We start from the raw sequence: 13,002 nt of genomic DNA, 5'->3' as shown, positions 1-13,002 counted from the left end.
TCTAGGCGATATTTCCAGTTGTAGTAAATGAGATACTCTTGCTGACTAGAGAAATACTAGGGGAAAACCTGAGGGGTGCCTATTTGTAATGGAGAGAAATATTCTGGAGTGACCAGAGATATACTACTAGAGGGGATACTCTGGGGTTGCCTATTGATCACTACTAATGGCTAATAGATCAAAATATTTCCTACCCTCCACCCTTCACTTCTTAGGTTTCCACCCATGCCCTCCTGCCTCCCTTTCCCCTCCCCCGGTCTTAGTCAGTCACCTTCTAATTAACTCAGGGTAACTATGAGATTTCAGAGAAATATTCTTTACTCTTCTTTTCTTAAGTAAGGGGGTTTATTGGGAAAACAGGACAAGGATGGAAGATGAGGTGAGAGGGATAGGGTTGTCCCTAGTCTATAAGGAGGGTTAGGATGATTTTGAGAAATGTCAGTCCTGTCACAACTGTGACACAAAAGTCTGTCAAGGAGATGGGAAGATAACTGTTTAATCTTCTTTCTTCTTCCTTCAAACTCAAATCTCAGAGACACAAATATCTTCTTCACCACACTAAGCCACCAATAAAAGTTAATTTCTTCTCAACCTAGCTCCAGAAGTCCCACCCCCCCCCCCCAAGGGTCCTTCACAGCCTAGGACAGAAGCTAACAGGGGTCCAATTCAGAGCCTCTTCCCCCTTCAGCCTGGCTTGACTCTCCAACTGTCTTTCCTGGAATCATTCTATTTGGAATGTTCTTTTTTGATTGACAGCTGAGGTCCTTTACTTTGTATACTTTGCATGCTTGTCTTGTCTTGTTAATCCTCTCTTACACACTAGGTAGGGAGCAAAGTGTCTTAGATAAGCAGCTACTTGGGAAATGTTTGCCACAGATGAATTGGGGCATGGGTCTGTCAAACATTTTCTTTCAAAACAATCTTGGAAGCTAGATAATTTTTGTATTATTATTCCCATCTTCTAGATGAGAACACTGAAGTTCAGGGAGATCAAGTAACTTTCTCATGTTCCATCACACAACTAGGAGTTGTCAGAGCCCCAATTCCACCCTAGGTTTCCTGACTCTAGATCTAGTTCTTTCCACTACAATACATTAGTACACAAAAGGTATGTAATAAGTACTCACTGGATTGAACCCAATTGCCATCTGGTAATTACTGTAGTGGACCTGTCCTTGTTATTTTACTGGCATTTCAGGGAAGGGGAATGCCAAAAAAGTTCGTGAGGAAGACACTTTGTGTAGGGGAAACTTGAAGCAACAGCTTGGAAACAAGAGTGTTCTCATCTTCTGCCTTGCATGGTGTAAGGGGTCCTGGGTCACAGGAAACAGTGGAAAGATAGCTGAGGTCTAGCTTGCAAATAGTTTTCAATATCACACTAAGGAATTCCATAATGAAATGCACTGAGCTTTTTTGAATAGGGAGTTTGGAAGAAAAAGCCTGTTTTAAGATGAATCTCCCAGGGAGGCACAAGATAGATTTTCTTTAAGAAAAGTGTGGCAATTTTAACTGCTCAGCAATTTCACCAAGCTTTTCTCTCATTTCTCTATCTGTACATATTTTTTCCTTCCCCCTCCTGGTTTTTATTAGGAACTGAAAGAGAAATAGAAACTAATTCATCTTCAATTTGCTGAATTTTCTCACCAAGAAAATTCCCATCAAGGGGAAATTTTTTTTAATTTTTTAAATTTTAAAATTTTCTCCACTCAAAGCCTTGTCTGATCACTGGTGATCTGTGGCTTTGAATGGTGCATTGAAGAAGCCTTCCTTCTAATGGTTCCAGCCAAGTGAAATCCAGCACCTCCCTGATGTGGAAGGGCACATGTAATGGGCATTTCAGATGATTTCTTTTCCCCTTGAAATCTCTAGTGAATATGTTTATTTGCTGCATTAAGTTGGAGTTCTCTACTCTATCAGGGAATGAATGGACACGTGGCAAATCAGAAAAATGATAGAAAAGCATCATGAAATTTAAAAAAGACACTTTGCAAAAAGAAATGAATATTCATCTACTCCAATCTTAATTCAACCATATACATTATTAGACATTGGATCTAAAAGAAATTAGGCTGTGAGCAAGTGGGGGTGGGGTGGAGTTAAAAAGAAATGGAAAGTTCAATTGACTCCCTTATTTCTATACTCATACACTAAAGGTCCCACACACTTCTGGCAAGGGACCTACTTTTCTCTTTCCTGAAATGATAACAAACCACAGGGTTGGGACAATTTGGGGAGATGTTAGCTAGAAGCTAAATTGATAGGCAGGACTAGATTTTTGCTTTGGGATCTATTTTAAATAATGTGATAACTATGTCTCTGGAAAATAAGTAAATATGAAAATAAGGTCACTAAGTAAATTTTGCAGACTGGCAGATCTGATTGAGCAGTTCTTTCTTTATCATGTTCTTTATTTAACAAATATCATACTGGGGTGGGGTAAAGTTTAGGACATTTATTCTCCCATATAGTAATTTAGTCTGGTAACAGCAATCATTGCCATATTGAAGGGTTTTGAGGCCCAAAGAACCAGCTGGGGTTAATATCTCTTGACAGTATCTTGGCTCATCCACTTGCTCCAGCCAGCCATTAATGCTCCGGAAATGCCCTGCACCTCCTCCCTAACTGCTTCATTAAATTGAGGTTAGAAGATCATTGGCTGCCACTATTATGTACTTTTGCAGAACAATTTGCTTTCTGTAAGAGTACATATAAAAGTTATGGGGTTGGCAACTAACAGAGATGGAGACTTTTGAGTTGGGCAAACACCTAGTGTGTCTGGCAGCTGAGTGTTCTTTCCCACTCCAATTCTCCTGCTTCCTAACTCCTTTTTAAGAAGCACTTTATTTTTGACCACACAACCAATTTATGGAGGCTGTGCTTAAATATTCACCATTTACTGGAAACAAAAGCCTTGTGGTCTTTAATAAAAAGCTTAAGCAATTACTGGCAAACTTTAAACCTCCAAGTAGACTTTGTTTCATGCAGAAGTCATAGATCGCATGATAATCTGGAATAAACTGAAAGAAAATCTTTTCTGGATGGCCTCTGGACAAAGGAGCACTTAGGAGAGCATCATATGCCAAAATGGCAGCCCACAGAATTTCAATGGGATACCAAACATCAGGTTGGGGCAGTAAGGCTATATAACAAAACTATTAAATTACAGGCTTAGGAAGTACACATTCTTTAAAGAAAAGCACATAAATTCATCTTCTTTGGCATTAGGGTCTTATGTATGAAATAAGCAGGAAGTTGGAATAAGGAACCATTGAGAATATACAAGCAATGATTTTAGAATCACAGAATTTGTGAGTTGGAAGGGTCAGTGGCAACAATCTAATATGGTTCAACCTATACCCCAAATGGCAATGGCCATCCAGCCTCTGTTGGATAACTTTTAATGAGAGAACTTGCTATTCTTGAAGCAGCCTGTTTTCCTTCTAGGTGATCATCATTCTAAGGTAATTTTTCCTGGACTCAAACCTTAATTTAGATCTTTGATATGTTCATCTATGGATTCTGTTTCTGGCTTTTGGGGCTAAACAGAAAAAAATCTAATCTCTCCCTTAAGACCATGGGGACATTCTATCATCATTGAGTCTTTTTTCCTTTCATGTTAAATATCCCCAGGTCCTTCAAGTGCCCTTCACTGTTCTGGTGGTTCTTCACTAAACAATCTGGTGTATTGATATTCCTTGATTTAATTAATTAATCACAATGCTTGTGACTTCATTGCTATAGGGGAATTCCTGGTTAGGAAACTTCCCTCTCCCAATGTAGCTCAACAACTTTTCTGCAATTTTGAAGTCTGCTTTGTAAACTGTCAGGTTATGGGATTTGCCCACGGGCACACATCTAGTGTGTGGCAGAGAAAGGATCTTAACATGTACTGCCTTAGATCCCTGACTACACCAGGATGTGTGGCTTTCCCTTATCAATATCCTTAAAACATGGCGCCCAGGACTGAACAGAACAGACACTATTTTGCCAGAGCAGAATATCCCAGATGAAGTATGAGAAGAGCAAAGGACAGTGAGACCATCACCATAGGGATACCTGGAAGCTATGCTTCTCTTAATGCATTGGCTTTTGGGGAGTCTGTTAATACTATTATTAATAATGGTATCTAGCATTTATGTAGCACTGTAATATTTGCAAAACTCTTTACATGCATTGTCCCATTTACTACATCACATTTCTGACATATTGAGTCTTGTAGTGAACTAAACTCCCTAGTTTTAACCCTTACTTTCTATCTTAGTAAGCCAGAAGAGCGAGGGCCAGGCAAATGGGACTAAGGGAATTGCCCAGGGTCACACAGCCAGGAAGTGATTGAAGTCAGATTGAAATCCAAGTCCTCCTGACTCTAGGCTTGGCACTCTATCCACTGAAGTGACTAGCTGTCCCTTTATTCCATTTTCAAAACCACTGCCTCCCTTGTAGTGGCTGAAATGAACTTCTTATGCCCATGTGAAAATTTGTATATGTATCCCTTCTGAATTTGATGTCATAAGTATTATCAGGGGCAGCACAGAAAACAAATAGGTAAAGCATTGCATGTAGATTATGAAGGTCTAGGTTTAAATTCCACCAGATGCTTCCTTGTATGAATGACCCTAGGTGAATCACTTCATCTTTGTGCCTTAGTTTCCTTATTTGTAAAATGAGGGGTTTGGGACTCGTGGTTTCTAAGCCCTGACCACTCTTCTGCCTTGGTACCAATATGTACTATTGCCTCTAAGATGGAAGGTAAGGGTTTAAAAAAGCAAGCTTATCTGAGATTAATCGGTGTTATCTTCAAATCTAGTTCCTTTCCAGTTCTAAATCTATGATTCTATCATAAACAAATCAGACTCTAAAATGAACTGCATGCCCTTGCTTAATCCTGACCTTGGAATTTTTTCTTTTCATCCAATTGCTATGAAATGTGTGAATACTTTGCCTTTGGAGGTGAAGTTTCAGTTAGTAGGGACAATCTTGCCATTTGAATCTCTTTCCAAGTAGCAAGTACACACACTTGTGCTTATATACATGCATACATTATATATAAATATATAAGAAACACATGTATAGATACATGTATACACAAACACACATGTACATGTGGTATTCATGTATTCATGTGTATATATCAGTGTTCTACGTTTTGAGAGTGCAGGTCTAATATTAAAAATGAATACTCTACATTGAAGAGAAGCATGTAGTAGCGAATCCCATTCCCCTGGACGATGGTGCTATAATTATGTTAGTTCTGCCTCATTGAAAAGTCATTCTCCTTCATTTCTATTGAATCTTTGGCAGGTACGGCAAGGAAGTCACTGGTGCCATTTTGGAACATGAGGAATATATGGCTACCATTCATATTAGGTGGCAGGAGAAGTCATTGTCCCAGTTCACTGCTCGTGGGTGGATGACAGCCAAAAAGTAGTGTGATTCTAAGCACATTCATCCAATGTAAGTGATTTGGACATTTAATATCCCATTAAAGAAGCGATGTAGCCAGAAAACCAGGATGTTATTAAGGGCATATGTTACTTATAAGAGGAAGAGTGTATTCTTACAAAGGCAGAGAACGTCTCTATTTTATTAACAGTCTTCAGAAGAAATGTTAAATGTTGCCTGATTTTTATGTTGAAGATTTTGAAGAAATTTAAGATCTAATAATAAATGTAGGTCAGGGAAATTATTACATTAAATAAAATGAATAGAATCATTTTTTATAACTAAGATGAAATGCTTGAATTTTTTCCCTGACTCACTAGGAAGGTATATTAAAAATTCCTTTAATTAGTACTGTCTATATCTTCAACATTTGACTGACAAGCAAACCTATCCTCTTTCTCATGATCTAGTTACAAAGGTTTTCCTCCTCAGAAATGAATGAATTAGCACATGAGTGAGTGAGAGTCAGGAATTCTATTAAGCATTAGAGATACAAATAAGTAAGAAACACAACCCCTGTCTTCAAGGAATGTTTTTACATTTTAATGGGGGACAACAACACATAAAAGGGAAGAACCAGAAAAGAATGAGGGGATGTGTGTTTTGTGTCATTTGGAAATGCCCAGAAAGTATAGTGGTGATCAAGTTCTGGACAAGACATTGTAAAAGGTTCCACTATCAGAAATGATTAGTCAGATGGAGTGTTGAGTCTGGATGACCCTAGGGAAGTCACCTAACTGCCTCAGTGTCCTCATTTGTAAAATGAGCTGGAGAAGGAACTGGCAAACCACTTCAATATCTTTACCAAGAAGACCATAAATGGGGTCATGAAAAATCAGACAGGATTGAAAAATTACTGAACAATGTACTGAGTACTCACTGGATTGAATCTACTTGCCATCTGGTAATTACTGTAGTGGACCTGACCTTGTTATTTTACTGGCATTTCAGGGAAGGGAATAGCATATTCCTTGCCAAAAAAGTTTGTGAGGAAGACACTTTGTGGAGAGGAAACTGTTGGAGCAACAACTTGGAAATAAGAATGTTCTTATCTTCTGCCTTGCATGGTGGGAAGGGTCCTGGGCAATAGGAAACAACCTAGCCCTTACCGCTCTTCTACCTTGGAACCAAGATGCAGTATTGATTTTAAGATGGAAGGTGAAGGTTTGAGAGAGAGAGAGAGAGAGAGAGAGAGAGAGAGAGAGAGAGAGAGAGAGAGAGAGAGAGAAAGAGAGAGAGAGAGAAAGAGAGAGAGAGAGAGAGAGAGAGAGAGAGAGAGAGAGAGAGAGAGAGAGAGAGAGAGAGAGAGAGAGAGAGAGAAAGAGAGAGAGAGAGAGAGAGAGAGAACAAACTGGTGGACTGGTTTGACATTTTCTTCTCCAGGTTATTTTACAGTTGAGGAAATAGAGGCAAACAGTGTTAAGTGACTTGTCCAGGGACACACATCTAGAAAGGGTCTGATGCCATATATGAACTCAGGTCTTCCTGATTCTAGGAATGGCACTCTAATCACTGTATCACCTAACTGCCCCTAAACAACCGCAAGATGGGTTCAAATGAAAACTATCATTTAATAGCTGTGAGACCTCTTTTTAAGACTCAGTCCCTTCATTTGCCAAAAAAAAAAAAGAAAGAAAAAAAGATGCTAATACCACTATCACCCGGCTGTGAGGGAAGATTATTTTGTAAACCTTCAAGAACCATAAAAAATGAGTTATTAGAGAATTTATTATTAACATTCAGTGCTTTCCCCCTTTATGTCATGCTACTTTCCCCCAATATTTGTTAATATTTGTCAAAATTCTAGTGTTATCTATAGTAATCTTTGTCTAAAAATCTTATTGGGGGTAGCTAGATGGCTCAATGGATTGAGAGCCAGGCCTAGAGATGGAAGGTCCTGGGTTCAAATCTTGCCTCATATACTTCCTAGCTATGTGCATCCTGGGCAAGTCACTTAATTCCCATTGCCTCACCCTTACTACTCTTCTGCCTTAGTACCAATACATAGTATTGACTCTAAGATGGAAGGTAAGGGTTTAAAAAAACAATATTCAATGCTATCTTCAAATCTGGATGGAAAAAGAAAAATGAATTTCTTCTCAAATGTAAGTTTAGATAAAGAAAACAAAGTTTTAGGAATTTTAGAGCCCTTTAAGGAATTTCGCTGAAAATAGTCTAAGACATTTTAAATTGTTCCAAAAACATGATCAAAGGTAGCAAACTGTTTTTAGAAATATTTCTTTTAGATTGTAGAAATGATTCTATGTCTGAGCTGGAATGAGGTAGAGAATCATGTCATTACAGGATGTAAGATTGCAGCTGATGATAATATAACTCATTTCCAGACTCCCTCTGGATGGAGAAAAGAGAAGGGCTTGTGGTTTGTGATGTATTTAATTGAACAGTGGGTAATTAAAGCATGCATTTAGCTAAAACACAAATCAATAAAAATAGGTGGAAATGCTCAAATCAGGCTTGAAAATGTATGTACCCTTATCTATATTTTCCTTTTCATTCCTCTATGAACCCCCTTTAAAATATGAATATTCTTCTGTTAACGCTATGTGGCTTTGAGTCACAGAATGCCACAGCCTCCAATGAATTCCAGTTGTAGGTCACTCAAAGGGCTATGAAGTGATGCATAAACAGGCTGCAGCATATTGCCAACAAAGAATTGCACACTAAAAACCATATAAAGGACATCATTGGGATTGTGAACTGAATGATGAAAGATAACCAATTGGACAACTCCTATGGTTCATTGGCAATCATGCAAATGATCTTGAGCAGAGGTTCCCATCATTTTATTGACCCTTTTAGCATTCTGATTAGGTTTATGGACTTCTCAGCATAATGTTTAAAAGTGCAGAGAATAGAATCTATAGTATTAGAAAAGAAATCAATTATAATGTTATAGAGTTATCAGATCATCTAAAAATAGATTCGCAGACCCCAGATTAAGAAGACCCCCAGATCATTGGTTGGGCTTCTTACAGAAGACTGATGGGAGAGCATGAGGAAGTGTAATGCTGGATGAGATGGCTGTGATCCATCATAATGGAAGGAGTACTCATTTCCATAAGATCACAGATCTGTTGAAGATATAATGATCCCAAGTTTAGTAAGGAAAAATTAAGCTCTAGGAGAATTTTGGTCAGATGAAAAAGATGCGACTATGGGGTAAGGGAGCACCAAGGCAATATTTTCATGATTAAGTCCTATGGGATCTTCCACTTCCTCTTATATAGTATTTCAAACTAAGCCAAATTAAATGTGGGGATATACAATTTCATTCACAATATGTATTTTTTTAGTGTGATTGAAAATATACTAATAGAAATCATACAAGAAATGATGAAACAAATTGTAGTAAAACAAATCAGATAAAAAAAACAGAACTTTTTTTTTTCCCAAAGAGAAATCCCTAGTTCTTAACACAACCATTAAAAAGTCCATTCTTGGTTTTTCACTGTCTCAGAGACTGTTCAAAACAATGGATCACGGGAAAATACTGTATACAATAAAACCTTTTAATGCCATTCTTAAAATCCATGTTTACTACACTCAGGTAAAACCACTTTTTCATAGGTTTTTTGTACTAGAGTAATTGAATTCCCTTGGACAGAGATCAGGAAGGACCCACCTTGTAAGGAATGCTTTTTCACACTGAATAGTGTTAGGATGCACTATGCATTTTCCTTGGAATATGATGCATCCACAGTTCTAAGATGTAACAACACTTAAAATCCAATTATGCACAAATGAACTTGGGCCAGATGACCTTAGCTCAACTCCTCAAATGAGATTTCTTTAGAAGATAGTTGCATGTTTTTTGCTTTGAAAACAAATTCTATTTGAAGTCCATTTTGCATTTTCATTACCTGGAGAAAAGTTTGGGCCCATAATCGTGATCTGACTTTCAGGACTGCACTCTCACCTCCTTCCAATCGTCTGACCACACAAGAGATTCGCAAGCATTCAATGTTCGTGCAATTCTGTACGAAAGAGATTCAGAGAAGCGCCTTTATGGATTAGTTATTCTCTGTCAGCCAACACATAGCTCAATTTGGATGGTAATTATTGGGAATATTCACATTTTCTTATCCACAGATATCATTTAATAGTAAACCAAGTCTTAGTTTAGTGAAAGCAAAAGAGTTATTTGTCTACTAAGAAGTCAACATGAGATTGCAGAATGGCTACACTTTCACCAGCTTCCTATGAAAAGGGTGCCATAATCCCAAATCCAGATATTCTTCTCTTGGTTTTTCCTGTTTTGTACCTGTACAATACATGATCATAGCCATACATCACAGGTATTTCAGGATTAAGTTTCACACAGAGAGATTCCCAAAGTAACAAATCATAGTTATGGTAAAGATGACTTTTTGTTTTTAGCCCTTCCCCCCTCTCATACCTAGAATAGTAGGGTGTACTCGACAAAATTCTCTCTAGCTTTAACGACAATAATGGCATTTACATGGTATTTTAAGGTTTTTTAAAAGAGCTTCATAAGTACTGTTTCATTTTATTCTGACAACAAACTTGGGAGGAAAGTATTATAATTATTCCCATTTTATATGTGAAGAAACAGACTAAGAAAGGTTAAATGATTTGCCCAATATCTGAGGTCAAATTTGAACTCAGGTTCTTCTGAATCTAAGTCTACCACTTAGCTGAATGAAGGAATAAATAGGAAACCCATCCTATGTGCCTAAAGCCAATGATTCTACTTGAATTTCCTTCTTTCTTTCATCTCAGTTTATCTTTTTCAACAACCTTCATATGACCCTGTGTTGAGCAGTCCACCCCTAGCTATGGGCAAGGGAAACAGTTAGTATGTACAGATTGTCTTAGAAGAGAGCATGCTCAGTCTTGAGCATGCTCAGTCTTGCGCATGGCTGGGAAAGCCTCTGACCCTTGACCCCAGCTTCACCCAGGTTAGGTGGGAAAACAGGTTTCTTTGTGCTTTTTCACCTGGCTAAGAGAAACCACACCTATACCTTGTCATTAACCAATGATAGTCATCCCTGTGTATTGTGTATATTTGCATATCAAAGAGATTAAATACCGGGCCACAGCAAGCTCTGCCCCTCTCTTTCGTTTGGATCTCAGCTCTCACTGATGCCTGTCCTTGCTGGAGCTTGGCCTCTGGCCAAGCTCCATCTTTGATTCCTTCCCTGATCTACCTCTCCCACTTGGGACCTGGCCTTTGGCCAGGCACTTTCTTTTCTCTATCATATCTCCGACCTGTGTGGTATTAAATTTGGATCACTGGACGGGTATGAGCCTTCTGAGTAGTCCACTGATCGGAGTTTTTGCTGTGGCTCCTTGATAATCAATAAGGCCTGGATTTCTGACTCATTCCTGCCACCTCATATCTCTAACTTGACTCCGCCACCCCCCTCGCGGCATACAGAACTTCTATCCTTCCTCTATCTTCCTATCTTGAGGCTTCTCGTGGGTTTGAGGAAGCTTCACCCTGGATCCTGCAAGTCTCAATGAAGCCAAGGAAGGATTTATAGTAAAACTCACATTTATATAGTTCTTTTATTAAAAGATATTTTTTATTTTCCCAGTTACACGTCATAATTATTTTATACAAGAATTATCATCCTGATGACACAGGTGACAAAGTGAAGACACAGGCAAGTTGAGTGACATATTTGGAAGCATTAGGGAGAAGAATAAAAGCCAGATCCTCTAACTCAAGGCTATTGCTATACCATCTTGCTTCTCATGGCTATTTTATGATAGCACCAGTAGAGATTTATAAATTAAAAAATCCAATTTAGATAATTGAAAGATTGAAACATAAATTAATTTGCCATTGTATTTAAACTTTCTCTGATTACATAAATCAGGTTCTTCTGAAGATTCCATTAATTCCTCAGACCACTAAGAATTCTACAGATTACATAAGAGCAACAAGCTTACCGGATAGTGTGTAATTAGAATCTGTTACCCTAAAAACTATAATCTCCAGCAAAACTACAATTCCCAGGACCCCACTCACTTCCTGTCATTATGTGCAGATTGGATATAAATTGGGTAGAGGTCCCTTTCTCTCCCTCATTCCTTCCTGTGGTGGCTTTGGTGGAGCGGGGCTTTTTGAGCAGGTAGAAAATCTTAGTCATGTGGTTTTATTTTTGTCATATAAAAAACTTTGTAAAGTAATACTTGAAGTTCTGGACATTAATTTAAATCCTACAATAGTCTCCTACAATCCCTCCAAAACTAACAAATTGAATCCAGATCCTAAAGTCACAGAGTTTCTTATATGTGTTTCTTATTGGAACAAGTATATATGTTCTCGAAAAATTGTCTTTAAAATGAAATTTTGTAAGAAGAATTACATTTTCCCTTTGGACTATATTACTGAGTAGTACTTGCATTCCTTAAAGGGCAGATGAGCAGAATGTTATGAGCTGTGTGTCTTCAAGCTAGTGAAATTTCACTTTAATGAAATTGATCGAATAAGGAAACTAGGCACATTCAGCCTTAAAGACCATCTGGATACTTCTGGAAAAGTGAATATTAAGGAACCGAAATATGAGAGAAGAAACACTGGCCTGATAATCAGGGAACTTAGGTTCTCATTCTAGCTTTGCCACTGGTTAGGGGTATAAATTGAGGCAATCAAATCACTTAAAGTTTTAGGGTCTCCAATTCCTCATCTGAAAATGGGTTGGACTAGACTGGTGATTAAATCATTTTTGTAATGGCAGTCTTGGTGATGTGGAGGGCCCCTTCTCAGAATAATGTTTTTAAGTGTACAAAATACATAGGGTGACAGAAAATCCAGATCTATTGAAATGCAGTTAGAAAAATATTAAATAAATTCACAGACCCTTGGAAAAATGATCTCTACACTCCCTGTCAATGAATTCAATCAAAATGCCATAGATGATTTTATACATATTCTAGTGGTGATGGAGGTTACTTGTACCACATAAGTATTTAGGTACTAAGAGAATTTCATTCATAAACTTATAATGAATCAATGGCTATTACATATATATTATATATTAGTTTAGAATAATACCACAATAATTGAGAATAAATTTAAAAAATTAGGCTATGGGTCAAATTTGATTTAAAAAAATGTTAAATGGCATTTACAGGGCATTGTTCAAGATTAGTCCTATCTCCTAATTGTCAGTTTCCCTAAACTAACAGTACAATTATGGTCATGCCTACCTTTGGAGTAATAAAACTGGCCATATTCACTCACTTTGGAAATCAAGGAAGTGGACCAGGATTGGAGATTGGTTTTATTCTCCTTGAGAAAGATCATCAGTAAATGTTGTCTATTTATTTAATGTGCCTGCTTTAAGAATTCTCTGGAACAGTAAACCCCTGGTTCTCTGTTAAGAGTTGTGTACAATGTACTATCCCTAGATTTTAGAAGTTCTAACCAAAAAAATTACATTTTGTTATATCTAACAAATATTTCTAGCAGTAAATGTGATATTATGATCCCCAGAACCAGATCCTGGAATTCTGTCCTTTTGAATTCCTCATCAGAAATGATTGAATAAATCTTGTTAAAAAAACAAA

At 37.6% G+C, this 13,002-nt stretch overlaps 1 protein-coding gene across 1 annotated transcript in view; it reads right to left on the bottom strand.

Annotated features, from left to right (window-relative positions):
- The window catches only part of ITGA8 (integrin subunit alpha 8), a 232,004-nt gene that overhangs the window by 22,476 nt on the left and 196,526 nt on the right, over nt 1-13,002 (bottom strand). The window contains exon 27 of the mRNA XM_001377451.4: nt 9,324-9,437. Within this exon, the coding sequence (XP_001377488.2) occupies nt 9,324-9,437 (114 nt within the window). The remainder of the gene's footprint in view (nt 1-9,323; nt 9,438-13,002) is intronic.

The sequence above is a fragment of the Monodelphis domestica genome, chromosome 5 (assembly GCF_027887165.1).
Source record: "Monodelphis domestica isolate mMonDom1 chromosome 5, mMonDom1.pri, whole genome shotgun sequence".
NCBI lineage: Eukaryota > Metazoa > Chordata > Mammalia > Didelphimorphia > Didelphidae > Monodelphis > Monodelphis domestica.
This window is presented reverse-complemented; position numbering and strand designations above follow the sequence as displayed.